Source organism: Pseudophryne corroboree, chromosome 4 (genome assembly GCF_028390025.1).
Source record: "Pseudophryne corroboree isolate aPseCor3 chromosome 4, aPseCor3.hap2, whole genome shotgun sequence".
In the NCBI taxonomy this organism is placed as follows: domain Eukaryota; kingdom Metazoa; phylum Chordata; class Amphibia; order Anura; family Myobatrachidae; genus Pseudophryne; species Pseudophryne corroboree.
In genome coordinates, this window is record NC_086447.1 from 200,841,271 (window position 1) to 200,868,086 (window position 26,816).

At 48.7% G+C, this 26,816-nt stretch overlaps 1 protein-coding gene across 5 annotated transcripts in view; it reads left to right on the forward strand.

Annotated features, from left to right (window-relative positions):
- PASK (PAS domain containing serine/threonine kinase) overlaps positions 1–26,816 on the forward strand; it is a 351,902-nt gene that overhangs the window by 70,603 nt on the left and 254,483 nt on the right. For all 5 annotated transcript variants that reach the window (XM_063915754.1, XM_063915758.1, XM_063915756.1 and 2 more), the window contains one exon: positions 20,073–20,242. In XM_063915754.1, the coding sequence (XP_063771824.1) occupies positions 20,073–20,242 (170 nt within the window). The remainder of the gene's footprint in view (positions 1–20,072; positions 20,243–26,816) is intronic.

Consider the following 26,816-nt stretch of genomic DNA (forward strand, 5'->3'; position numbering starts at 1 on the left):
CACTGTCAGCAGTGTTCATTCCGGGAGTGGACAACTGGGAAGCAGACTTCCTCAGCAGGCACGACCTCCACCCGGGAGAGTGGGGACTTCATCAAGAAGTCTTCATGCAGATTGCAAGTCAGTGGGAACTGCCACAGGTGGACATGATGGCATCCCACCTCAACAAAAAGCTGCAGAGATATTGCGCCAGGTCAAGAGACCCTCAGGCGATAGCTGTGGACGCACTGGTGACACCGTGGGTGTTCCCGTCGGTCTAATGTATTTCCTCCTCTTCCTCTCATACCCAAGGTGCTGAGAATCCATAAGGAAAAGAGGAGTGAGAACAATACTATTTGTTCCGGATTGACCAAGAAGGACTTGGTATCCAGATCTGCAAGAAATGCTCACAGAGGACCCGTGGCCTCTGCCTCTAAGACAGGACTTGTGCAACAGGGGCCCTGTCTGTTCCTAGACTTACCGCGGCTGCGTTTGACGGCATGGCGGTTGAACGCCGGATCCTAGCAGAAAAAGGCATTCCGGATGAGGTCATTCCTACGCTGATAGAGGCTAGGAAGGATGTGACGGCTCAACATTATCGCCGTATATGGCGAAAATATGTTGCTTGGTGTGAGGCCAGAAATGCCCCTACGGAGGAATTCCAGCTGGGCCGTTTTCCTTCACTTCCTACAGTCGGGAGTGCCTTTGGGCCTGAAATTGGGTTCCATTAAGGTCCGGATTTCGGCCCTATCCATTTTCTTTCAAAAAGAACTGGCTTCTCTTCCTGAAGTTCAGACGTTGTAAAGGGAGTGCTGCATATTCAGCCCCCTTTCTCTAACGTCCTAGTGGATGCTGGGAACTCCGAAAGGACCATGGGGAATAGCGGCTCCGCAGGAGACTGGGCACAACTAAAAGAAAGCTTTTAGACTACCTGGTGTGCACTGGCTCCTCCGACTATGACCCTCCTCCAAGCCTCAGTTAGATTTCTGTGCCCGGCCGAGCTGGATGCACACTAGGGGCTCTCCTGAGCTAGAAAGAAAGTTTATTTTAGGTTTTTTTATTTTACAGTGAGACCTGCTGGCAACAGGCTCACTGCATCGAGGGACTAAGGGGAGAAGAAGCGAACCTACCTGCTTGCAGCTAGCTTGGGCTTCTTAGGCTACTGGACACCATTAGCTCCAGAGGGATCGACCGCATGGAACTGGCTTTGGTGTTCGTTCCCGGAGCCGCGCCGCCGTCCCCCTTACAGAGCCAGAAGCAAGAAGAGGTCCGGAAAATCGGCGGCAGAAGACATCAGTCTTCACCAAGGTAGCGCACAGCACGGCAGCTGTGCGCCATTGCTCCTCATACACACTTCACACTCCGGTCACTGAGGGTGCAGGGCGCTGGGGGGGGCGCCCTGAGCAGCAATAAAAACACCTTGGCTGGCAAATATATCACAATATATAGCCCCAGAGGCTATATATGTGATAAATACCCCTGCCAGAATCCATAAAAAAGCGGGAGAAAAGTCCGCGAAAAAGGGGCGGAGCTATCTCCCTCAGCACACTGGCGCCATTTTCTCTTCACAGTGCAGCTGGAAGACAGCTCCCCAGGCTCTCCCCTGTAGTTTGCAGGCTCAAAGGGTTAAAAAGAGAGGGGGGGCACTAAATTTAGGCGCAATATTGTATATACAAGCAGCTATTGGGAAAAATTCACTCAATATAGTGTTAATCCCTAAATTATATAGCGCTCTGGTGTGTGCTGGCATACTCTCTCTCTGTCTCCCCAAAGGGCTGTGTGGGGTCCTGTCCTCAGTCAGAGCATTCCCTGTGTGTGTGCGGTGTGTCGGTACGGCTGTGTCGTCACGTTTGATGAGGAGGCTTATGTGGTGGCAGAGCAGATGCCGATAAATGTGATGTCGCCCCCTGTGGGGCCGACACCAGAGTGGATGGATAGGTGGAAGGATTTAAACCGACAGTGTCAACTCCTTACATAAAAGGCTGGATGACGTAACAGCTGTGGGACAGCCGGCTTCTCAGCCCGCGCCTGCCCAGGCGTCTCAAAGGCCATCAGGGGCTCAAAAACGCCCGCTCCCTCAGATGGCAGACAGATGTCGACACGGAGTCTGACTCCAGTGTCGACGAGGTTGAGACATATACACAATCCATTAGGAACATCCGTTACATGATCCCGGCAATAAAAAATGTGTTACACATTTCTGACATTAACCCAAGTACCACTAAAAAAGGGTTTTATGTTTGGGGAGAAAAAGCAGGCAGTGGTTGGTTCCCCCATCAAATGAGTGAATGAAGTGTGAAAAAGCGTGGGTTCCCCCGAAAAGTTACTGATGGCGTACCCTTTCCCGCCAGAGGATAAGTTACGCTGGGAGATATCCCCTAGGGTGGATAAGGCGCTCACACGTTTGTAAAAAAAAGGTGGCACTGCCGTCTTAGGATACGGCCACTTTGAATGTACCTGCTGATAAAAAGCAGGAGGCTATCCTGAAGTCTGTATTTACTATTTACACACTCAGGTACTAGACTGAGACCTGCAGATAGTGCTGCTGCAGCATGGTCTGTGACCCTGTCAAACAGGGATACTATTTTGCGAACATAAGAGCATATTAAAGACGTCGTCTTGTATATGAGGAATGCACAGAGGGATATTTTGCCGGCTGGCATCCAGAATTAATGCAATGTCCATTCTGTCAGGAGGGTATTAGAGACCTGACACTGGACAGGTGATGCTGACTTTAAAAGGCACATAGAGCCTTATAAGGGTGAGGAATTGTTTGGGGATGGTCTCTGGGACCTCGTAACCACAGCAACAGCTGGGAAGAAAAATTTTTACCTCAGGTTTCCTCACAGCCTAAGAAAGCACTGTATTATCAGGTACAGTCCTTTCGGCTTCAGAAAAGCAAGCGGGTCAAAGGCGCTTCCTTTCTGCACAGAGACGAGGGAAGAGGGAAAAAGCTGCACCAGTCAGCCAGTTCCCAGAATCAAAATTCTTCCCCCGCTTCCTCTGAGTCCACCGCATGACGCGGGGGCTCCACAGGCGTAGCCAGGTACGGTGGGGGGCCGCCTCAAAAATTTCGGCGATCAGTGGGCTCGCTCACAGGTGGATCCCTGGATCCTTCAAGTAGTATCTCAGGGGTACAAGCTGGAATTCGAGGCGTCTCCCCCCCGCCGTGTCCTCAAATCTGCCTTGCCGACAACTCCCTCAGGCAGGGAGGCTGTGCTAGAGGCAATTCACAAGCTGTATTCCCAGCAGGTGATAGTCAAGGTGCCCCTACTTCAACAAGGACGGGGTTGCTATTCCACACTGTTTGTGGTACCGAAACCGGACGGTTCGGTGAGACCCATTTTAAATTTGAAATCCTTGAACACATACATAAAAAAATTCAAGTTCAAGATGGAATCGCTCAGGGCGGTTATTGCAAGCCTGGAGGAGGGGGATTACATGGTATCCCTGGACATCAAGGATGCTTACCTACATGTCCCCATTTACCATCCTCACCAGGAGTACCTCAGATTTGTGGTACAGGATTGCCATTACCAATTCCAAACACTGCCGTTTGGACTGTCCGCGGCACCGAGGGTCTTTACCAAGGTAATGGCAGAAATGATGATACTCCTTCGAAAAAAGGGAGTTTTAATTATCCCGTACTTGGACGATCTCCTTTATAAAGGCGAGGTCCAAGGAGCAATTGTTAGTCGGAGTAGCACTATCTCGGGAAGTGCTACAACAGCACGGATGGATTCTATACATTCCAAAGTCACAGCTGGTTCCTACCACACGCCTACTGTTCCTGGGGATGGTTCTGGACACAGAACAGAAAAAAGTGTTTATCCCGCAGGAGAAAGCCAAGGAGCTGTCATCTCTAGTTAGAGACCTCCTGAAACCAAAACAGGTATCGGTGCATCACTGCACACGAGTCCTGGGAAAAATGGTAGCTTCTTACGAAGCAAAATTCCATTCGGCAGGTTCCATGCAAGAACCTTTCAGTGGGACCTCTTGGACAAGTGGTCGGGATCGCATCTTCAGATGCATTGGCTGATAACCCTGTCTCCAAGGACCAGGGTGTCTCTACTGTGGTGGCTGCAGAGTGCTCATCTTCAAGAGGGCCGCAGATTCGGCATACAGGACTGGGTCCTGGTAACCACGGATGCCAGCCTTCGAGGCTGGGGGGCTGTCACACAGGGAAGAAATTTCTAAGGACTTTGGTCAAGTCAGGAGTCGTCCCTACACATAAATATTCTGGAACTGAGGGCCATTTACAATGCCCTAAGTCTGGCAAGGCCTCTGCTTCAAAACCAGCCGGTACTGATCCAATCAGACAACATCACGGCAGTCGCCCATGTAAACCGACAGGGCGGCACAAGAAGCAGGATGGCGATGGCAGAAGCCACAAGGATTCTCCGATGGGCGGAAAATCACGTCTTAGCACTGTCAGCAGTGTTCATTCCGGGAGTGGACAACTGGGAAGCAGAATTCCTCAGCAGACACGACCTACACCCGGGAGAGTGGGGACTTCATCCAGAAGTCTTCCAACTGTTGGTAAACCGTTGGGAAAGGCCACAGGTGGACATGATGGCGTCCCGCCTAAACAAAAAACTAGATATTGCGCCAGGTCAAGGGACCCTCAGGCAATAGCTGTGGACGCTCTAGTGACACCGTGGGTGTACCAGTCGGTTTATGTATTCCCTCCTCTGCCTCTCATACCAAAGGTACTGAGAATAATAAGAAAACGAGGAGTAAGAACGATACTCGTGGTTCCGGATGGGCCAAGAAGAGCTTGGTACCCAGAACTTCAAGAAATAATATCAGAGGACCCATGGCCTCTACCGCTCAGACAGGATCTTCTACAGCAGGGGCCCTGTCTGTTCCAAGACTTACCGCGGCTGCGTTTGACGGCATGGCGGTTGAATTCCGGATCCTAAAGGAAAAGGCATTCCGGAGGAAGTCATTCCTACGCTGATAAAAGCCAGGAAAGAAGTAACCGCAAACCATTATCACCGTATTGGCGAAAATATGTTGCGTGGTGTGAGGCCAGGAAGGCCCCAACAGAGGAATTTCAGCTGGGTCGTTTTCTGCACTTCCTACAGTCAGGAGTGACTATGGGCCTAAACTTGGGTTCCATTAAGGTCCAGATTTCGGCTCTGTCGATTTTCTTCCAGAAAGAACTGGCTTCACTGCCTGGAGTTCAGACATTGTAAAGGGAGTGCTACATATTCAGCCCCCTTTTGTGCCTCCTGTGGCACCTTGGGATCTCAACGTGGTGTTGAGTTTCCTAAAATCACATTGGTTTGAGCCACTTAAAACTGTGGATTTGAAATATCTCGCATGGAAAATGGTCATGTTATTGGCCTTGGCTTCGGCCAGGCGTGTGTCAGAATGGGCGGCTTTGTCATGTAAAAGCCCTTATCTGATTTTCCATATGGATAGGGCAGAATTGAGGACTCGTCCCCAGTTTCTCCCTAAGGTGGTATCAGCTTTTCACTTGAACCAACCTATTGTAGTGCCTGCGGCTACTAGGGACTTGGAAGATTCCAAGTTACTGGACGTAGTCAGGGCCTTAAAAATTTATATTTCCAGGACGGCTGGAGTCAGGAAAACTGACTCGCTTTTTATCCTGTAGGCACCCAACAAAATAGGTGCTCCTGCTTCTACGCAGACTATTGCTCGCTGAATTTGTAGCACAATTCAGCTGGAGCATTCTGCGGCTGGATTGCCGCATCCTAAATCAGTGAAAGCCCATTCCACGAGGAAAGTGGGCTCATCTTGGGCGGCTGCCCGAGGGGTCTCGGCTTTACAACTTTGCCGAGCTGCAACTTGGTCAGGGGCAAACACGTTTGCTAAATTCTACAAATTTGATACCCTGGCTGAGGAGGACCTTGAGTTCTCTCATTCGGTGCTGCAGAGTCATCCGCACTCTCCCGCCCGTTTGGGAGCTTTGGTATAATCCCCATGGTCCTTTCGGAGTTCCCAGCATCCACTAGGACGTTAGAGAAAATAAGATTTTACTCACCGGTAAATCTATTTCTTGTAGTCCGTAGTGGATGCTGGGCGCCCATCCCAAGTGCGGATTGTCTGCAATACTTGTACATAGTTATTGTTAACTAAAGGGTTATTGTTATGAGCCATCTGTTGAGAGGCTCAGTTATGTTTCATACTGTTATCTGGATATGGTATCACGAGTTATACGGTGTGATTGGTGTGGCTGGTATGAGTCTTACCCGGGATTCAAAATCCTTCCTTATTGTGTCAGCTCTTCCGGGCACAGTATCCTAACTGAGGCTTGGAGGAGGGTCATAGTCGGAGGAGCCAGTGCACACCAGGTAGTCTAAAAGCTTTCTTTTAGTTGTGCCCAGTCTCCTGCGGAGCCGCTATTCCCCATGGTCCTTTCGGAGTTCCCAGCATCCACTACGGACTACGAGAAATAGATTTACCGGTGAGTAAAATCTTATTTTTGTGCCTCCAGTGGCACCTTGGGATCTTAACGTGGTGTTGAGTTTCCTGAAGTCACACTGGTTTGAGCCACTCAAACCCGTGGAGTTCAAATTTCTCACGTGGAAGGTGGTCATGCTATTAGCCTTGGCTTCAGCTAGACGTGTGTCCGAATTAGCGGCTTTGTCACATAAAAGCCCCTATCTGGTTTTCCATATGGACAGGGCAGAATTGCGGACCTGTCCAGAATTTCTGCCAAAAGTGGTGTCATCTTTTCATATGAACCAATCTATTGTGGTGCCTGTGGCTACTTGTGACTTGGAGGATTCCGAGTTGCTGGATGTGGTCAGGGCTTTGAAGGTTTATGTAGCCAGAACGGCTAGAGTCAGGAAAACTGAGTCGCTGTTTATCCTATATGCATCCAACAAGCTGGGTGCTCCTGCTTCAAAGCAAACTATTGCTCGCTGGATCTGTAACACGATTCAGCAAGCTCATTCTGCGGCTGGTTTGCCGCTTCCGAAATCGGTAAAAGCCCATTCCACAAGGAAGGTGGGCTCTTCTTGGGCGGCTGCCCGAGGGGTCTCGGCATTACAGCTTTGCCGAGCAGCTACTTGGTCTGGTTCAAACACACTTGCAAAGTTTTACAAGTTTGATACCCTGGCTGAGGAGGACCTTGTGTTTGCTCATTCGGTGCTGCAGAGTCATCTGCACTCTCCCGCCCGTTTGGGAGCTTTGGTATAATCCCCATGGTCCTTACGGAGTCCCCAGCATCCACTAGGACGTTAGAGAAAATAAGATTTTACTTACCGGTAAATCTATTTCTCGTAGTCCGTAGTGGATGCTGGGCGCCCGTCCCAAGTGCGGACTTCTTCTGCAATACTTGTATATAGTTATTGCTTAAATAAGGGTTATTTTGTGGTTGAATCAGGGTTGATCTGATGCTCCGTTGTTGTTCATACTGTTAACTGGGTAAGTTTATCACAAGTTATACGGTGTGATTGGTGTGACTGGTATGAGTCTTGCCCTGGATTCCAAAATCCTTTCCTTGTACTGTCAGCTCTTCCGGGCACAGTTTCTCTAACTGAGGTCTGGAGGAGGGACATAGAGGGAGGAGCCAGAGCACACCAGTATCCAAATTCTTTCTTAAAGTGCCCTGTCTCCTGCGGAGCCCGTCTATTCCCCATGGTCCTTACGGAGTCCCCAGCATCCACTACGGACTACGAGAAATAGATTTACCGGTAAGTAAAATCTTATTTTTTGTGTGTGTGTGTTTTAATTTGGTTAAAATGAATTTCTGTAACGTCCTAGAGGATGCTGGGACTCCGTAAGGACCATGGGGTATAGACTGGCTCCGCAGGAGACATGGGCTTTCAAGAAAGACTTTGACTCTGGGTGTGCACTGGCTCCTCCCTCTATGCCCCTCCTCCAGACCTCAGTTTGAGACTGTGCCCAGAGGAGGATGGGTGCACTGCAGGGAGCTCTCCTGAGTCTCCTGCTAAGAAAGTATCTTTGTTAGGTTTTTTATTTTCAGGGAGCACTGCTGGCAACAGACTCCCTGCATCGAGGGACTGAGGAGAGCAGAGCAGACCTACTTAAATGATAGGCTCTGCTCCTTAGGCTACTGGACACCATTAGCTCCAGAGGGATTGGAACACAGGTTCGTCCTGGGCGTTCATCCCGGAGCCGCGCCGCCACCGTCCTCACAGAGCCGGAAAAAAGAAGAAAGAAGGCTTCAAAGGCAGCAGAAGACTTCGTGAGCTTCACTGAGGTAACGCACAGCACTGCAGCTGTGCGCCATTGCTCCCATACACCTCACATACTCCGGTCACTGTAAGGGTGCAGGGCGCAGGGGGGGCGCCCTGGGCAGCAATATAAACCTCTCCTATGGCAAAATTAACTATATACATGTACAGGTGGGCAATGTACATGTATATTAAAGAGCCCCCGCCATGTTTTATATATTTTGAGCGGGACAGAAGCCTGCCGCCGAGGGGCCGGGGCTTCTCCCTCAGCAGCGCCATTTTTTCTCCACAGCACCGCTGAGAGGAAGCTCCCCGGACTCTCCCCTGCTTGACACACAGTGAAAGAGGGTTTTAAAGTAGAGGGGGGGCACATAATTGGCGCACATATATACTATAACAGCTCTACTGGGTAAACATTCTGTGTTTTTTCCTGGGTCATATAGCGTTGGGGTGTGTGCTGTCTTACTCACTCTCTCTCTGTCTCTCCAAAGGGCCTAAAAGGGGAACCTGTCTTCAGAAAAGAGATTCCGTGTGTGTGTGTGTGTGTGTGTGTGTGTGTGTGTGTGTGAAGGTACGTGTGTGTGAAGGTACGCGTGTGTCGACATGTTTGACGATGAAGGCTCACCTAAGGAGGAGGGAGAGTGCATGATTGTCAGGTCGCCGTCGGCAACGCCGACACCGGACTGGATGGATACGTGGAATGTCTTGAATGCTAATGTAAATTTATTACATAAGAGATTAGACAAAGCTGAGGCTAGGGAACAGTCAGGTAGTCAGACCGTGCCTGTCCCAGTGGCACCGGGACCTTCCGGGTCTCAAAAGCGCACATTATCCCAGATCACTGACACAGATACTGACACGGATTCAGATTCCAGTGTCGACCTATGAGGATGCAAAGTTACAGCCAAAAGTGGCTAAGGGTATTCGTTACATGATTATTGCTATTAAAGAGGTTTTGCATATCACGGAGGAACCCCCTGTCCCTGACACGAGGGTACACATGTATAAAGAGAGAAAACCTGAGGTCACCTTTCCGTCCTCATATGAGCTATGCGAATTGTGCGAAAAGGCTTGGGAATCTCCAGACAGGAGATTACAAGTTTCCAAGAGGATTCTTATGGCGTATCCCTTCCCACAAAAGGACAGGATAGGAATCTTCGCCTAAAGTAGACAAGGCGTCGACACGCTTATCAAAGAAGGTAGCACTGCCATCCCAGGATACGGCTACCCTCAAGGATCCTGCTGATCGTAAGCAGGAAGTTACCATGAAGTACATTTACACACATTCTGGTACTATTATTAGACCGGCTATGGCATCGGCCTGGGTTTGTAGTGCTGTCGCAGCATGGACAGATTCCTTATCTACGGAGATTGAGACCCTAGATAAGGATACCATTTTAATGACCCTAGGGCATATCAAGGATGCTGCGTTATATATGAGGGATGCTCAAAGAGACATTTGTTTACTAAGCTCCAGAATAAATGCTATGTCTATTTCTGCTAGGCGACTCTTGTGGACCCGGCAGTGGACGGGGGATGCCGACTCAAAGCGGCATATGGAGTCATTGCCTTACAAGGGGGAGGAGTTGTTTGGTGAAGGCCTCTCGGACCTTGTCTCTACTGCTACAGCAGGTAAATCAAATTTTTTGCCTTATGTTCCCCCGCAACCTAAGAAGGCGCCGCATTACAAAATGCAGTCCTTTCGTTCCAATAAAAACAAAAAGGTACGGGGTTCGTCCTTTCTTGCCAGAGGTAAAGGCAGGGGAAAAAAGCTGCACACAGCTAGTTCCCAGGAGCAGAAATCCTCCCCTGCGTCTGCAAAATCCACTGCATGACGCTGGGGCTTCCCTGGGGGAGTCGGCTCAAGTGGGGGCACGTCTTCAAATTTTCAGCCACATCTGGGTCCACTCACGGGTGGATTCCTGGGCAATAGAGATTGTTTCCCGGGGATACAAGCTGGAATTCGAAGAGGTGCCTCCTCGCCGTTTTTTTAAATCGGCCCTACCAGCTTCTCCTTCAGAGAGGGAGTTAGTGTTAAATGCAATTCAAAAGTTGTGTATTCAGCAGGTGATAATCAAGGTTCCCCTTCTGCAACAAGGGAAGGGGTATTACTCAACTCTGTTTGTGGTCCCGAAACCGGACGGTTCGGTCAGACCCATTTTGAATTTAAAATCCCTGAACCTGTACTTAAAAAGGTTCAAGTTCAAGATGGAATCGCTCAGAGCGGTCATCACCAGCCTGGAGGGGGGGATTGGATGGTTTCCCTGGACATAAAGGATGCATACCTTCATGTTCCGATATTCCCTCCTCATCAGGCGTTCCTGAGATTTGCAGTACAGGACTGTCATTACCAATTTCAGACGTTGCCGTTTGGGCTTTCCACGGGCCCGAGGATTTTTACCAAGGTAGTGGCGGAGATGATGGTGCTCCTGCGCAAGCAGGGTGTCACAATTATCCCATACTTGGACGATCTCCTCATAAAGGCGAGATCTCGAGAGAAGTTACTGGACAGCGTTTCACTGTCTGTGAGGACGTTACAGCAACACGGCTGGATTCTCAATATTCCGAAGTCGCAGCTGGTTCCTACAACGCGTCTGACCTTTTTGGGCCTGATTCTGGACACAGACCAGAAAAAGGTTTTTATTCCAATGGAAAAGGCTCAGGAGCTCATGGCTCTGGTCAAGAACCTATTAAAGCCAAAGACTGTTTCAGTGCATCACTGCACACGTGTCCTGGGGAAGATGGTGGCGTATTACGAGGCCATCCCCTTCGGCAGGTTCCAAGCAAGGATTTTTCAATGGGACCTACTGGACATGTGGTCCGGGTCTCATCTACAAATGCATCAAAGGATCGTTCTGTCTCCCAGAGCTAGGGTATCTCTCCTGTGGTGGCTGCACAGTGCTCACCTCCTAGAGGGCCGCAGGTTCGGCATTCAGGACTGGATCCTGGTGACCATGGACGCAAGCCTCCGAGGTTGGGGAGCAGTCACACTGGGAAGAAATTTTCAAGGTCTCTGGTCAAGTCTAGAGACTTGTCTTCACATCAACGTCCTGGAATTGAGGGCCATATATAACGCCCTACGTCAAGCGGAGGCATTGCTTCGCGACAAGCCAGTCCTGATTCAGTCGGACAATGTCACAGCAGTAGCTCATGTAAACCGCCAAGGCGGCACAAGAAGCAGGGTGGCAATGGCAGAAGCCACCAGAATTCTTCGCTGTCATGTAAGCGCACTGTCAGCAGTGTTCATTCCGGGAGTGGACAACTGGGAAGCGGACTTCCTCAGCAGACACGACCTGCATCCGGGAGAGTGGGGACTTCATCGGAAGTCTTCGCACAGATCGTGGGTCAGTGGGGACTGCCCCAAATAGACATGATGGCGTCCTGTCTCAACAAAAAGTTAAAGCGATATTGCGCCAGATCAAGAGACCCTCAGGCGGTAGCGGTAGACGCCCTGGTGACACCTTGGGTGTACAGGTCGGTCTATGTGTTTCCCCCTCTTCCTCTCATACCCAAGGTGTTAAGAATAATAAGACAAAGAGGAGTGAGAGCAATCCTCGTGGCTCCGGATTGGCCACGAAGGACTTGGTATCCAGATCTGCAGGAGTTGCTCACAGAAGATCCGTGGCCTCTTCCTCTACGGCAGGACCTGCTGCAACAAGGGCCCTGTCTGTTCCAAGACTTACCACGGCTGCGTTTGACGGCATGGCGGTTGAACGCCGGATCCTAGCGGAAAAAGGTATTCCGGATGAGGTTATTCCTACCCTTATCAAGGCTAGGAATGACGTGACATCGAAACATTATCACCGCATATGGAGAAAATATGTTTCTTGGTGTGAGGCCAGGAATTTTCCTACGGAGGAGTTACATTTGGGCCGTCTCCTTCACTTCCTTCAGACTGGAGTGAATTTGGGCCTAAAATTAGGGTCCATAAGGGTTCAAATTTCGGCCTTATCCATTTTCTTTCAAAAAGAATTGGCTTCTCTTCCTGAAGTACAGACTTTTGTAAAGGGAGTACTGCATATTCAGCCCTCGTTTGTGCCTCCGGTGGCGCCTTGGGACCTTCATGTGGTGTTAAGTTTCCTTAAGTCACATTGGTTTGAACATCTCAACACGGTGGAGTTGAAGTACCTCACTTGGAAGGTGGTCATGTTGTTAGCCTTAGCTTCAGCAAGGCGAGTTTCGGAACTAGCGGCTTTGTCACATAAAAGCCCCTATCTGGTTTTTCATCTGGATAGGGTGGAATTGAGGACTCGTCCTCAGTTCCTTCCTAAGGTGGTCTCATCTTTTCATATGAACCAACCTATTGTTGTGCCTGTGGCTACGCGTGACTTGGGGGATTCCGAGTCCTTGGATGTGGTCAGGGCTTTGAAGATTTATGTGGCCAGAACAGCTAGGGTCAGGAAGATAGAAGCACGGTTTGTCCTGTATGCAGCCAACAAGGTTGGCGCTCCGGCTTCTAAACAGACTATTGCTCGCTGGATCTGTAACACGATTCAGCAGGCGCATTCTACGACAGGATTGCCGTTACCAAAATCGGTTAAGGCCCATTCCACTAGGAAGGTGGGCTCTTCTTGGGCGGCTGCCCGAGGAGTCTCGGCTTTACAGTTGTGCCGAGCAGCGACTTGGTCGGGTTGAAACACCTTTGCAAAGTTCTATAGGTTTGATACCCTGGCTGAGGAGGACCTCCTGTTTGCTCAATCGGTGCTGCAGAGTCATCCGCACTCTCCCGCCCGTTTGGGAGCTTTGGTATAATCCCCATGGTCCTTACGGAGTCCCAGCATCCTCTAGGACGTTAGAGAAAATAAGATTTTAAACCTACCGGTAAATCTTTTTCTCGTAGTCCGTAGAGGATGCTGGGCGCCCGTCCCAAGTGCGGACTTCTCCTGCAAGACTTTGTATATAGTTATTGCTTTAATAAGGGTTATGTTATAGTTTCATCGGTTAGGACTGGGACTATGTTGTTTGTTCATACTGTTAACTGGGTAGTTTATCACGGTGTGACTGGTATGAATCTTGCCCTTGGATTAAATAGAATCCTTTCCTCGTACTGTCCATCTCCTCTGGGCACAGTTTCTCTAACTGAGGTCTGGAGGAGGGTCATAGAGGGAGGAGCCAGTGCACACCCAGAGTCAGTCCTTCTTGAAGTGCCCATGTCTCCTGCGGAGCCCGTCTATACCCCATGGTCCTTACGGAGTCCCAGCATCCTCTGCAGACTACGAGAAAGAGGTTACCGGTAGGTGTAAAATCTTATTTCTCTGACGTCCTAAGTGGATGCTGGGGACTCCGTCAGGACCATGGGGATTAGCGGCTCCGCAGGAGACAGGGCACAAAACTAAAGCTTTAGGATCAGGTGGTGTGTACTGGCTCCTCCCCCCATGACCCTCCTCCAAGCCTCAGTTAGGTTTTTGTGCCCGTCCGAGCAGGGTGCAATCTAGGTGGCTCTCTTAAGGAGCTGCTTAGAAAAAGTTTTTAGGTTTATTATTTTCAGTGAGTCCTGCTGGCAACAGGCTCACTGCATCGAGGGACTTAGGGGAGAGAAGTTCAACTCACCTGCGTGCAGGATGGATTGGCTTCTTAGGCTACTGGACACCATTAGCTCCAGAGGGAGTCGGAACACAGGTCTCACCCTGGGGTTCGTCCCGGAGCCGCGCCGCCGACCCCCCTTGCAGATGCTGAAGATTGAAGGTCCAGAAACCGGCGGCAGAAGGCTCTTCAGTCTTCTTGAAGGTAGCGCACAGCACTGCAGCTGTGCGCCATTGTTTGTCACACACTTCTCACCAACGGTCACGAAGGGTGCAGGGCGCTGCTGGGGGCGCCCTGGTCAGCAATGTAAATACCTTTTATGGCTAAAAAATACATCACATATAGCCCTTGAGGCTATATGGATGTATTTAACCCCTGCCAGATATTACAAACTACGGGAGAAAAGCCCGCCGGAATAGGGGGCGGGGCTTATTCTCCTCAGCACACAGCGCCATTTTCCTGCTCAGCTCCGCTGTGAGGAAGGCTCCCAAGACTCTCCCCTGCACTGCACTACAGAAACAGGGTAAAACAGAGAGGGGGGGCACTTTTTATGGCGATATTTTATATATTTAAGCTGCTATAAGGATACAACACTTATATAAGGTTGTTCCCATATATATTATAGCGCTTGGGTGTGTGCTGGCAAACTCTCCCTCTGTCTCCCCAAAGGGCTAGTGGGGTCCTGTCTTCGATAAGAGCATTCCCTGTGTGTCTGCTGTGTGTCGGTACGTGTGTGTCGACATGTATGAGGACGATGTTGGTGTGGAGGCAGAGCAATTGCCGGTAATGGTGATGTCACCCCCCAGGGAGTCGACACCGGAATGGATGGCTTTGTTTATGGAATTACGTGATAATGTCAGCACATTACAAAAATCAGTTGACGACATGAGACGGCCGGAAAACCAGTTGGTACCTGCCCAGGCGTCTCAAACACCGTCAGGGGCTGTAAAACGCCCTTTACCTCAGTGGGTCGACACAGACCCAGACACGGACACTGAATCTAGTGTCGACGGTGAAGAAACAAACGTATTTTCAAGTAGAGCCACACGTTATATGATCACGGCAATGAAGGAGGCTTTGCATATCTCTGATACTGCAAGTACCACAAAAAGGGGTATTATGTGGGGGGTGAAAAAACTACCTGTAGTTTTTCCTGAATCAGAGGAATTGAATGATGTATGTGATGAAGCGTGGGTTAACCCAGATAGAAAAGTGCTAATTTCAAAAAAGTTATTGGCATTATACCCTTTCCCGCCAGAGGTTAGGGCGCGCTGGGAAACACCCCCTAGGGTGGGTAAGGCGCTCACACGCTTATCAAAACAAGTGGCGTTACCGTCTCCTGATACGGCCGCCCTCAAGGATCCAGCTGATAGGAGGCTGGAAACTACCCTAAAGAGTATATACACACATACTGGTGTTATACTGCGACCAGCCATCGCCTCAGCCTGGATGTGCAGTGCTGGGGTGGTCTGGTCGGATTCCCTGACTAAAAATATTGATACCCTGGATAGGGACAGTATTTTATTGACTATAGAGCAATTAAAGGATGCTTTTCTTTATATGCGAGATGCTCAGAGGGATATTTGCACTCTGGCATCGAGAGTAAGTGCGATGTCCATATCTGCCAGAAGAAGTTTATGGACGCGACAGTGGTCAGGTGATGCGGAGAGGAATTATTTGGCGTAGTTCTATCGGATCTGGTGGCCACGGCAACTGCCGGAAAATCCACCTTTTTACCTCAGACCCCCTCCCAACAGAAAAAGACACCGTCTTTTCAGCCGCAGTCCTTTCGGTCCTATAAGAACAAGAGGGCAAAAGGACAGTCATATCTGCCACGGGGCAGAGGAAGGGGTAAGAGAGGGCAGCAAGCAGCCCCTGCCCAGGAACAGAAGCACTCCCAGGGTTCTGCAAAGCCCTCAGCATGACGCTGGGGCTGTACAAGCGGACTCAGGAGCGGTGGGGGGTCGACTCAGGAATTTCAGCGCACAGTGGGCTTGCTCACAGGTGGACCCTTGGATCCTGCAGGTAGTATCTCAGGGTTACAGGTTGGAATTCGAGAAGTCTCCCCCTCGCCGGTTCCTAAAGTCTGCTTTGCCAACGTCTCCCTCAGACAGGGCGACGGTATTGGAAGCCATTCACAAGCTGTTTTCTCAGCAGGTGATAGTCATGGTACCCCTCCTACAACAGGGAAAGGGGTATTACTCCACGCTATTGTGGTACCGAAGCCGGACGGCTCGGTAAGACCTATTCTAAATCTGAAATCTTTGAACCTGTACATACAAAAATTCAAGTTCAAGATGGAATCACTCAGAGCAGTGATAGCGAATCTGGAAGAAGGGGACTTTATGGTGTCCCTGGACATAAAGGATGCTTACCTGCATGTCCCAATTTGCCCTTCACATCAAGGGTACCTCAGGTTCGTGGTGCAAAACTGTCATTATCAGTTTCAGACGCTGCCGTTTGGATTGTCCACGGCACCTCGGGTCTTTACCAAGGTAATGGCCGAAATGATGATTCTTCTGCGAAGAAGAGGCGTATTAATTATCCCTTACTTGGACGATCTCCTGATAAGGGCAAGGTCCAGAGAACAGCTGGAGGACGGAGTAGCACTAACCCAAGTAGTGCTGCAACAACACGGGTGGATTCTGAATTTTCCAAAATCTCAGTTGACCCCGACAACACGTCTGCTGTTCCTGGGAATGATTCTGGACACGGTTCAGAAAAAGGTGTTTCTTCCGGAGGAGAAAGCCAAGGAGTTATCCGAACTTGTCAGGAACCTCCTAAAACCAGGAAAAGTGTCTGTGCATCAATGCACAAGAGTCCTGGAAAAGATGGTGGCTTCTTACGAAGCAATTCCATTCGGCAGATTCCACGCACGAACTTTTCAGTGGGATCTGCTGGACAAATGGTCCGGATCGCATCTGCAGATGCATCAGCGGATAACCTTATCGCCACGGACAAGGGTGTCTCTTCTGTGGTGGTTGCAGAGTGCTCATCTGTTAGAGGGCCGCAGATTCGGCATAAAGGACTGGGTCCTGGTGACCAGGGATGCCAGTCTGAGAGGCTGGGGAGCGGTCACACAGGGAAGAAACTTCCAGGGAGTATGGTCAAGCCTGGAGATGTCTCTTCATATAAATATACTGGAGCTAAGAGCAATTTACAATGCTCTAAGCCTGGCAAAACCCCTGCTTCAGGGTCAGCCGGTGTTGATCCAGTCGGACAACATCACGGCAGTCGCCCACGTAAACAGACAGGGCGGCACAAGAAGCAGGAGAGCAATGGCAGAAGCTGCAAGGATTCTTCGCTGGGCGGAAGATCATGTGATAGCACTGTCAGCAGTGTTCATTCCGGGAGTAGACAACTGGGAAGCAGACTTCCTCAGCAGACACGATCTACACCCGGGGAGAGTGGGGACTTCATCCAGAAGTCTTCCACATGATTGTGAACCGTTGGGAAAAACCAAAGGTGGATATGATGGCGTCTCGCCTCAACAAAAAACTGGACAGGTATTGCGCCAGGTCAAGAGACCCTCAGGCAATAGCTGTGGACGCTCTGGTAACACCGTGGGTGTACCAGTCAGTGTATGTGTTTCCTCCTCTGCCTCTCATACCCAAAGTACTGAGAATTATACGGCAAAGGGGAATAAGAACGATACTCGTGGCTCCGGATTGGCCAAGAAGAACTTGGTACCCGGAACTTCAGGAGATGCTCACGGAAAATCCGTGGCCTCTACCTCTAAGACGGGACCTGATTCAGCAGGGACCGTGTCTATTCCAAGACTTACCGCGGCTGCGTTTGACGGCATGGCGGTTGAACGCCGAATTCTAAAGGAAAAAGGCATTCCAGAAGAGGTCATTCCTACACTGGTTAAAGCCAGGAAGGAGGTGACTGCACAACATTATCACCGCATTTGGAGAAAATATGTTGCGTGGTGTGAGGCCAGGAAGGCCCCCACGGATGAATTTCAACTGGGTCGATTCCTACATTTCCTGCAAACAGGATTGTCTATGGGCCTCAAATTGGGGTCCATTAAGGTTCAATTTTCGGCCCTGTCGATTTTCTTCCAGAAAGAATTGGCTTCAGTTCCTGAAGTCCAGACTTTTGTAAAAGGAGTACTACATATACAGCCCCCGGTTGTGCCCCCAGTGGCTCCGTGGGACCTGAATGTAGTTTTGGATTTTCTCAAATCCCATTGGTTTGAGCCACTCAAATCGGTGGATTTGAAATATCTTACATGGAAAGTAACCATGCTACTGGCCCTGGCTTCAGCCAGGAGAGTATCAGAATTGGCGGCTTTATCGTATAAGAGCCCATATCTGATTTTCCATTCGGACAGGGCAGAACTGCGGATGCGTCCTCATTTTCTGACTAAGGTGGTGTCAGCGTTTCACCTGAACCAGCCTATTGTGGTGCCTGCGGCTACTAGCGATTTGGAAGATTCCAAGTTGCTGGACGTTGTCAGGGCATTGAAAATATACATTTCAAGGAAGGCTGAAGTCAGAAAATCTGACTCGCTGTTTATACTGTATGCACCCAACAAGCTGGGTGCTCCTGCTTCTAAGCAGACGATTGCTCGTTGGATTTGTAGCACAATTCAACTTGCACATTCTGTGGCAGGCCTGCCACAGCCTAAATCTGTCAAGGCCCATTCCACAAGGAAGGTGGGCTCATCCTGGGCGGCTGCCCGAGGGGTCTCGGCATTACAACTCTGCCGAGCAGCTACGTGGTCGGGGGAGAACACGTTTGTAAAATTCTACAAATTTGATACCCTGGCTAAAGAGGACCTGGAGTTCTCTCATTCGGTGCTGCAGAGTCATCCGCACTCTCCCGCCCGTTTGGGAGCTTTGGTATAATCCCCATGGTCCTGACGGAGTCCCCAGCATCCACTTAGGACGTCAGAGAAAATAAGATTTTACTTACCGATAAATCTATTTCTCGTAGTCCGTAGTGGATGCTGGGCGCCCATCCCAAGTGCGGATTGTCTGCAATACTTGTACATAGTTATTGTTACAAAAAAATCGGGTTGTTATTTGTTGTGAGCCGTCTGTTCAGAGGCTCCTAAGTTTGTCATACTGTTAACTGGGTTTAGATCACAAGTTATACGGTGTGATTGGTGTGGCTGGTATGAGTCTTACCCGGGATTCAATATCCTTCCTTATTGTGTACGCTCGTCTGGGCACAGTATCCTAACTGAGGCTTGGAGGAGGGTCATGGGGGGAGGAGCCAGTACACACCACCTGATCCTAAAGCTTTAGTTTTGTGCCCTGTCTCCTGCGGAGCCGCTAATCCCCATGGTCCTGACGGAGTCCCCAGCATCCACTACGGACTACGAGAAATAGATTTATCGGTAAGTAAAATCTTATTTTTTTAGGTTCTTCCACAGATTAACTATGGGATTAAGTATTGGGAATATGTTTAGTATATTTACTAATACAGGGAATACACTGTCCAATTATTGGCCTGATTAGCCGATAATCCGCTTATTGAGCACATAATTGAACAGTTTATTGCTACAGTCGATCAGTAATTATAGGTCTGTCGGACATACTGAAATCATGCATCAGCATGTCAAATGGATCTGATAATTGATTGCCCGCATCTGGCAGCGTATACAGTGCTATGGCAGACCAACCGGCCGACAGACATTTCCCCTGCTTCTTCACAGGAGAGGAGTCGGGAAATATTTTCTCTCCAGGGGCGGAATGCATATATTGTGGCCATACACTGTGGGATATCTCGGTGTATGGCCACAATATATTTGATAAGTTTCACCTTGTCAGAAAAATTGCCTGTCATTCTAACAGACATTTTATCTGACGTGTATGCCCCACTTTTGCAGCAGTTTTTTAGGCTGCGGCAATAATATTGAATGCAAAACCGGAAGAGTTTTGCATTTAATGCGTGTTGGCCATTTAAATCACACAGCCAGAACATCAACAAGATTAGTAAATAAACCAGTTGGGCATAACTGGGATGCTGGAGAACTTTTATTTTTCTCTGGATTTAAGACACTCAAGGATTTTTCCTAACTGAATGACAGTTAGGTTGTTGGTACTTTATCTCTGTTCACTTTATCTCTCTCAAAGGCTTAGTATGTAAATCCCTTTGTTCTTGATGCCATGTGTCATGTTAGGGATACTGTTTTTGATGAATTTTGGTGTTAGGGTTGCGGAAGAAATAGCTGCTATGACTTGGCAGTGATCTGGTGATATTAAGTCTTTAAACTCTTCTTAAATTATTTTCTTGATTCGATGGCCGTTCTCCTCATTCTTTAAATGGATGTTTTTTGGTTTTGTTTTTAATCTTTTTTGTTGAGAAGAAAAGTCTGAATGGGTGCTGTGGGTTGCAGCATAGTTGCTATTTGCATATTATGTGTATCCTATTCCTTTTTTCTTTCCTTAGGGGAGGACTGGAGCTCATACAGTCTTTCTTCAGCTACCAGCAATATGTTGCGCTCACCCCTGGAATATGCCAGTGGCATACCTACCCCAGATGATGCCATCCACTGTCTGCCGTCATATGTGCGCAGTTCAAACCGAGCCGTGCTTACTGTGAACACTAAAAGCACACAGGTATATATAAAAATAAAATAAAAATGTGTATATTAAAAAAAGGAAACCCTCCTAATACAATAGAATCTATAGTTGATCTCACTGTTACTATACTGCCACGTCGTGTGTAATAAAGAATAGGGGGTAACCCCTAGGTAGATTCTGCACAGGATATGAATCAGTCACATTGATTTACAAACCAGCAATTTTTGGAAAAATAATTCAAGTAAGATACTATGTGTTCTATTGTGCTGGAGGTGCACCAGAAAGCAAGTTACAATGTAGAGATTAGCGAATGAGCAGGTAATAAGAAAGACCTGCTCTCAGAAGGCATTCTTGGTGGTGCACTCTTTTTTATTAAATTTGGAAAATTAGTTAATTAAAACATAACTTTTATTAAGTATTTTTTTTTTTTTAAAGTGTAGCAATATTAAACAATAGTATTGTGAAGTAAGGAATAATGCTTTTTATATAATATATATGCGCATGTATATTCCTTTAGGAGTGAGTAATAATCAATACTCCTTATTCCATAATAATAAAACTTATAAGCTGTAGGAACTGAATATTAAATAGCTCAGTACGAAAATATAATACTTAAATTTCTCTGACGTCCTAAGTGGATGCTGGGACTCCGTAAGGACCATGGGGAATAGCGGCTCCGCAGAAGACTGGGCACAACTAAAAGAAAGCTTTTGGTCTAACTGGTGTGCACTGGCTCCTCCCTCTATGACCCTCCTCCAGACTTCAGTTAGAATCTTGTGCCCGGCTGAGCTGGATGCACACTAGGGGCTCTCCTGAGCTCCTAGAAAAGAAAGTATATTTCTCTAACGTCCTAGTGGATGCTGGGGACTCCGTCAGGACCATGGGGAATAGCGGGCTCCGCAGGAGACAGGGCACATCTAAAAAAGCTTTTAGGTCACATGGTGTGTACTGGCTCCTCCCCCCATGACCCTCCTCCAAGCCTTAGTTAGGTTTTTGTGCCCGTCCGAGAAGGGTACAATCTAGGTGGCTCTCTTAAAGAGCTGTTTAGAAAAGTTTTTTTTTTAGGTTTCATTCAGTGATTCCTGCTGGCAACAGGATCACTGCAACGAGGGACTTAGGGGAGAGATCTCCAACTCACCTGCGTGCAGGATGGATTGGGATCTTAGGCTACTGGACACTGAGCTCCAGAGGGAGTCGGAACACAGGTCAGCCTGGGGTTCGTCCCGGAGCCGCGCCGCCGATCCCCCTTACAGACGCTGAAGAAGACGGCAGAACGGAGGTCCGGAAACAGGCGGCAGAAGACTTCACAGTCTTCATGAAGGTAGCGCACAGCACTGCAGCTGTGCGCCATTGTTGTCACACGGCTCACTGACCTAGTCACGGAGGGTGCAGGGCGCTGCTGGGGGCGCCCTGGGCAGCAATATAAGTACCTTATTGGCAAAATAAATACATCACATATAGCCATTAAGGCTATATGTATGTATTTTAACCCAGGCCAGTTCTTAAAAACCGGGAGAAAAAGCCCGCCGAAAAGGGGGCGGAGCTTATTCTCCTCAGCACACAGCGCCATTTTCCCTCACAGAAAGGCTGAGGGGAAGGCTCCCATGCTCTCCCCTGCACTGCACTACAGAAACAGGGTTAAAACAGAGAGGGGGGGCACTGATTTGGCGATATAAATATATATTAAATGCTATAAGGGAGGAACACTTTTATAAAGGTTGTCCCTGTATAATTATAGCATTTTGGTGTGTGCTGGCAAACTCTCCCTCTGTCTCCCCAAAGGGCTAGTGGGTCCTGTCCTCTATCAGAGCATTCCCTGTGTGGGTGCTGTATGTCGGTACGTGTGTGTCGACATGTATGAGGAAAATGTTGGTGAGGAGGCGGAGCAAATTGCCTGTAATGGTGATGTCACTCTCTAGGGAGTCGACACCGGAATGGATGGCTTACTTGTGGAAGTACGTGATCATGTCAACACGCTGCGAGCCGGTTGACGACATGAGACGACCGGCAAACAAATTAGTACCTGTCCAGGCGTCTCAGACACCGTCAGGGGCTTGTAAAAACGCCCATTTACCTCACGGACACTGACTCCAGTGTCGACGGTGAAGAAACAAACGTATTTTCCTTTAGGGCCACACGTTACATGTTAAGGGCATGAAGGAGGTGTTACATATTTCTGATACTACAAGTACCACAAATAAGGGTATTTTGTAGGGTGTGAATAAACTACTTGTAGTTTTGCCTGAATCAGATAAATTAAATGAAGTGTGTGATGATACGTGGGGTTCCTCCGATAGAAAGTTATGGGCGGTATACCCTTTCCCGCCAGAAGTAAGGGCGAGTTGGGAAACACACCTTAGGGTGGATAAGGCGCTCACACGCTTATAAAACAAGTGGCGTTACCGTCTCCAGATACGGCCGCCCTCAAGGAGCCAGCTGATAGGAAGCTGAAAAATAGCCTAAGAAGTATATACACACATACGGGTGTTATACTACGACCAGCAATCGCCTCAGACTGGATGTGCAGCGCTGAGGGGGCTTGGTCGGATTTCCTGACTGAAAATTTTGATACCCTTGACAGGGACAAGATTTTATTGTCTATAGAGCATTTTAAGGATGCATTTCTATATATGCGTGATGCGCAGAGGGATATTTGCATTCTGGCATCAAGAGTAAATGTGATGTCCATTTCTGCCAGACGAAGACACGACAGTGGTCAGGTGAGGCAGATTCCAGACGGCACATGGAAGTATTGCCGTATAAAGGGGCGGTCCATCGGACCTGGTGGCCATGGCAACAGCTGAAAAATCCACCTTTTGTTCCCCGAGTCACATCTCAGCAGAAAAGGACACAGTCTTTTCAGTCTCAGTCCTTTCGTCCCCATACGGGCAGGCGGGCAAAGGCCAGTCATATCTGCCCAGGGGTAGAGGAACGGGAAGAAGACTGCAGCAAGCATCCCATTCCCAGGAACAGAAGCCTTCACAGCTTCTGCCAAGTCCGCAGCATGACGCTGGGGCAGTACAAGCGGACTCAGGTGCGGTAGGGGGTCATCTCAAGAGTTTCAGCACGCAGTGGGCTCACTCGCAAGGGGACTCCTGGATCCTACATGTAGTATCCCAGGTGTACATTGGAAATTCGAGACGTCTCCTCCTCACAAGTTCCGGAAGTCTGTTTTACCAACGTCTACCTCCGACAGGGAGGCAGTATTGGAAACAATTCACAGGCTGTATTCCCAGCAGGTGATAATCAAAGTACCCCTCCTACAACAAGGGAGGGGGTATTATTCCACACTATATTGTGGTACTGAAGCCAAACGGCTCGGTGAGATCTGAAATATTTGAACACTTACATACAAGCGTTCAAATCAAGATGGAGTCACTCAGAGCAGTGATAGCGAACCAGGAAGAAGGGGACGAGATGGTGTCACTGGATATCAGGGACATTTACCTACATGTCCAAATTTGCCCTTCTCACCAAGGGTACTTCAGGTTCGTGGTACAGAACTGTCACTATCAGTTCAGACTCTGCCGTTTGGATTGTCCACGGCGCCCCGGGTCTTTACCAAGGTAATGGCCGAAATGATGATTCTTCTTAAAAGAAACTTGGACGCTTTCCTGATAAGGGCAAGGTCCAGAGAACAGTTGGAGGTCGGAGTAGCACTATCTTTAATAGTTCTACGACAGCACGAGTGGATTCTAAATATTCCAAAATCGTAGCTTTTCCGAGGATACGTCTACTGTTCCTAGGGATGATTCTGGACACAGTCCAGAAAAAGGTGTTTCTCCCAGAGGAGAAAGCCAGGGAGTTATCCGAGCTAATCGGGATCCTCCTAAAACCAGGAAAAGTGTCAGTGCATCATTGCACAAGAGTCCTGGTAAAAATGGTGGCTTATTACGAAGCAATTCCATTCGGCAGATTTCACGCAAGAACTCTTCAGTGGGATCTGCTGGACAAATGGTCCGGATCGCATCTTCAGATGCATCAGCGGATAACCCTATATCCAAGGACAAGGGTGTCTCTCCTGTGGTGATTACAGAGTGCTCATCTTCTAGAGGGCCACAGATTCAGCATTCAGGATTGGATGCTGGTGACCACGGAGGCCAGCCTGAGAGGCTGGGGAGCAGTCACACAGGGAAAAAAAAATTTCCAGGAAAGTGTGATCAAGTCTGGAGAATTCTCTCCACATAGATGGAGCTAAGAGCAAAATTATAAGGCTCTAAACTTAGCAAGACCTCTGCTTCAAGGTCAGCCGGTATTGATCCAGTGGGATAACGTCACGGCAGTCGCCCACGTAAACAGAAAGGGCGACACAAGAAGCTGGAGGGCAGTGAAAAAACTGCAAGGATTTTTCGCTAGGCGGAAAATCATGTGATAGCACTGTCAGCAGTGTTCTCTCCGGGAGTGGACGACTGGGAAGCAGACTTCCTCAGCAGGCATGACCTCCACCTGGGAGAGTGGGAACTTCATAGGGAAGTTTTTCCGCATGATTGTGAGCCATTGGCAAAGACCAAAGGTGGAAATGATGGCGTCCCGCCCGAACAAAAAACGGGACAGGTATTGCGCCAGGTCATGAGACCTTCAGGCGATAGCTGTGGATGTCCTAGTAACACCGTGGGTGTAACAGTCGGTGTATGTGTTCCCTCCTCTGCTTCTCATAACCAAGGTATTGAGAATTATAAGACATAGAGGAGTATGAACTATACTCGTGACTCCGGATTGGCCAAGAGGGACTTGGTACACGGAACTTCAAGAGATGCTCACAGAGGACTAAGGGCCTGGGGAGCTAAGAAGGGACTTGCTTCAGCAGGTACCATGTCTATTCCAAGACTTACCGCGGCTGCGTTTGACGGCATGGCGGTTGAATGCCGGATCCTGAAGGAAAAAGGCATTCCATAAGAGGTCATACCTACCCTGGTCAAAGCCAGGAAGGAGGTGACCGCACAACGTCATCACCACATGTGGTGAAAATATGTTGCGTGGGTGAGGCCAGGAAGGCCCCACGAAGACAATTCAACTAGGTCGAATTCTACACTTCCTGAAAACTGGAGTGTTTTGAGCCTAAAATTGGGGTTCTTTAAGGTTTTAAGTTTCGGCCCTGTAGAATTTCTTCCGAAAAGAATTGACTTCAGTTCCTGAAGTCCAGATTGTCAAGGGAGTATTGCATATACACCCCTTTTTGTGCCTCTAGTGGCACCGTGGGATCTCAACATAGTGTTGGGATTCCTTAAAATCATATTGGTTTGAACCGCTCAAATCTGTGGATTTGAAATATATCACATGGAAAGTGAACATGCTGTTGACCAATATCTCACATGGACAGTGACCATGCTGTTGGTCCTGGCCTCGGCCAGGCGATTGTCAGAATGGGCGGCTTTGTCTTACAAAAGCCCATATTTAAATTTCCATTCGGACAGTGCAGAACTGGGACTCGTCTCCAGTTTTCTTCCTAAGGGGGTGTCAGGTTTTTCACCTGAAACAACCTATTATGGTGCCTGCGGCTTCTAGGGACTTGGAGGACTCCAGGTTAATAGACGTTGTCAGGACCCTAAAAATATATATATATATATATATATATATAATATATATATATATATATATATATATATATATATATATAGTTTAGGACGGCTGGAGTCAGAAAGTCTGACTTGCTGTTTATATTGTATGCACCCAACAAGATGGGTGCTCCTGCGTCTAAACAGACGATTGCACGTTGGATCTGTAGCACAATCCAACTTGCACATTCTGTGGCAGGCGTGCCACAGCCTAAATCTGTAAAGGCCCACTCCACTAGGAAAGTGGGCGCATCTTGGGCGGCTGCCCGAGGGGTCTCGGCATTACAACTTTGCCGAGCAGCTACGTGGTCAGGGGAGAACACGTTTGTAAAATTTTACAAATTTGATACTCTGGCTAAGGAGGACCTGGAGTTCTCTCATTCGGTGCTGCAGAGTCATCCGCACTCTCCCGCCCGTTTGGGAGCTTTGGTATAATCCCCATGGTCCTGACGGAGTCCCCAGCATCCACTAGGACGTTAGAGAAAATAAGAATTTACTTACCGATAATTCTATTTCTCGTAGTCCGTAGTGGATGCTGGGCGCCCATCCCAAGTGCGGATTGTCTGCAATGCTTGTACATAGTTATTGTTACAAAAATCGGGTTATTCTTGTTGTGAGCCATCTTTTCAGAGGCTACTTCGTTTTGTTATCATACTGTTAACTGGGTTCAGATCACAAGTGGTACGGTGTGATTGGTGTGGCTGGTATGAGTCTTACCCGGGATTCAAGATCCTTCCTTATTGTGTACGCTCGTCCGGGCACAGTACCTAACTGAGGCTTGGAGGAGGGTCATGGGGGGAGGAGCCTGTACACACCATGTGACCTAAAAGCTTTTTTAGATGTGCCCTGTCTCCTGCGGAGCCCGCTATTCCCCATGGTCCTGACGGAGTCCCCAGCATCCACTACGGACTACGAGAAATAGAATTATCGGTAAGTAAATTCTTATTTTTAGGTTTTTTATTTTCAGTGAGATCTGCTGGCAACAGACTCACTGCTACGAGGGACTAAGGGGAGAAGAAGCGAACCTACCTGATTGGAGATAGTTTGGGCTTCTT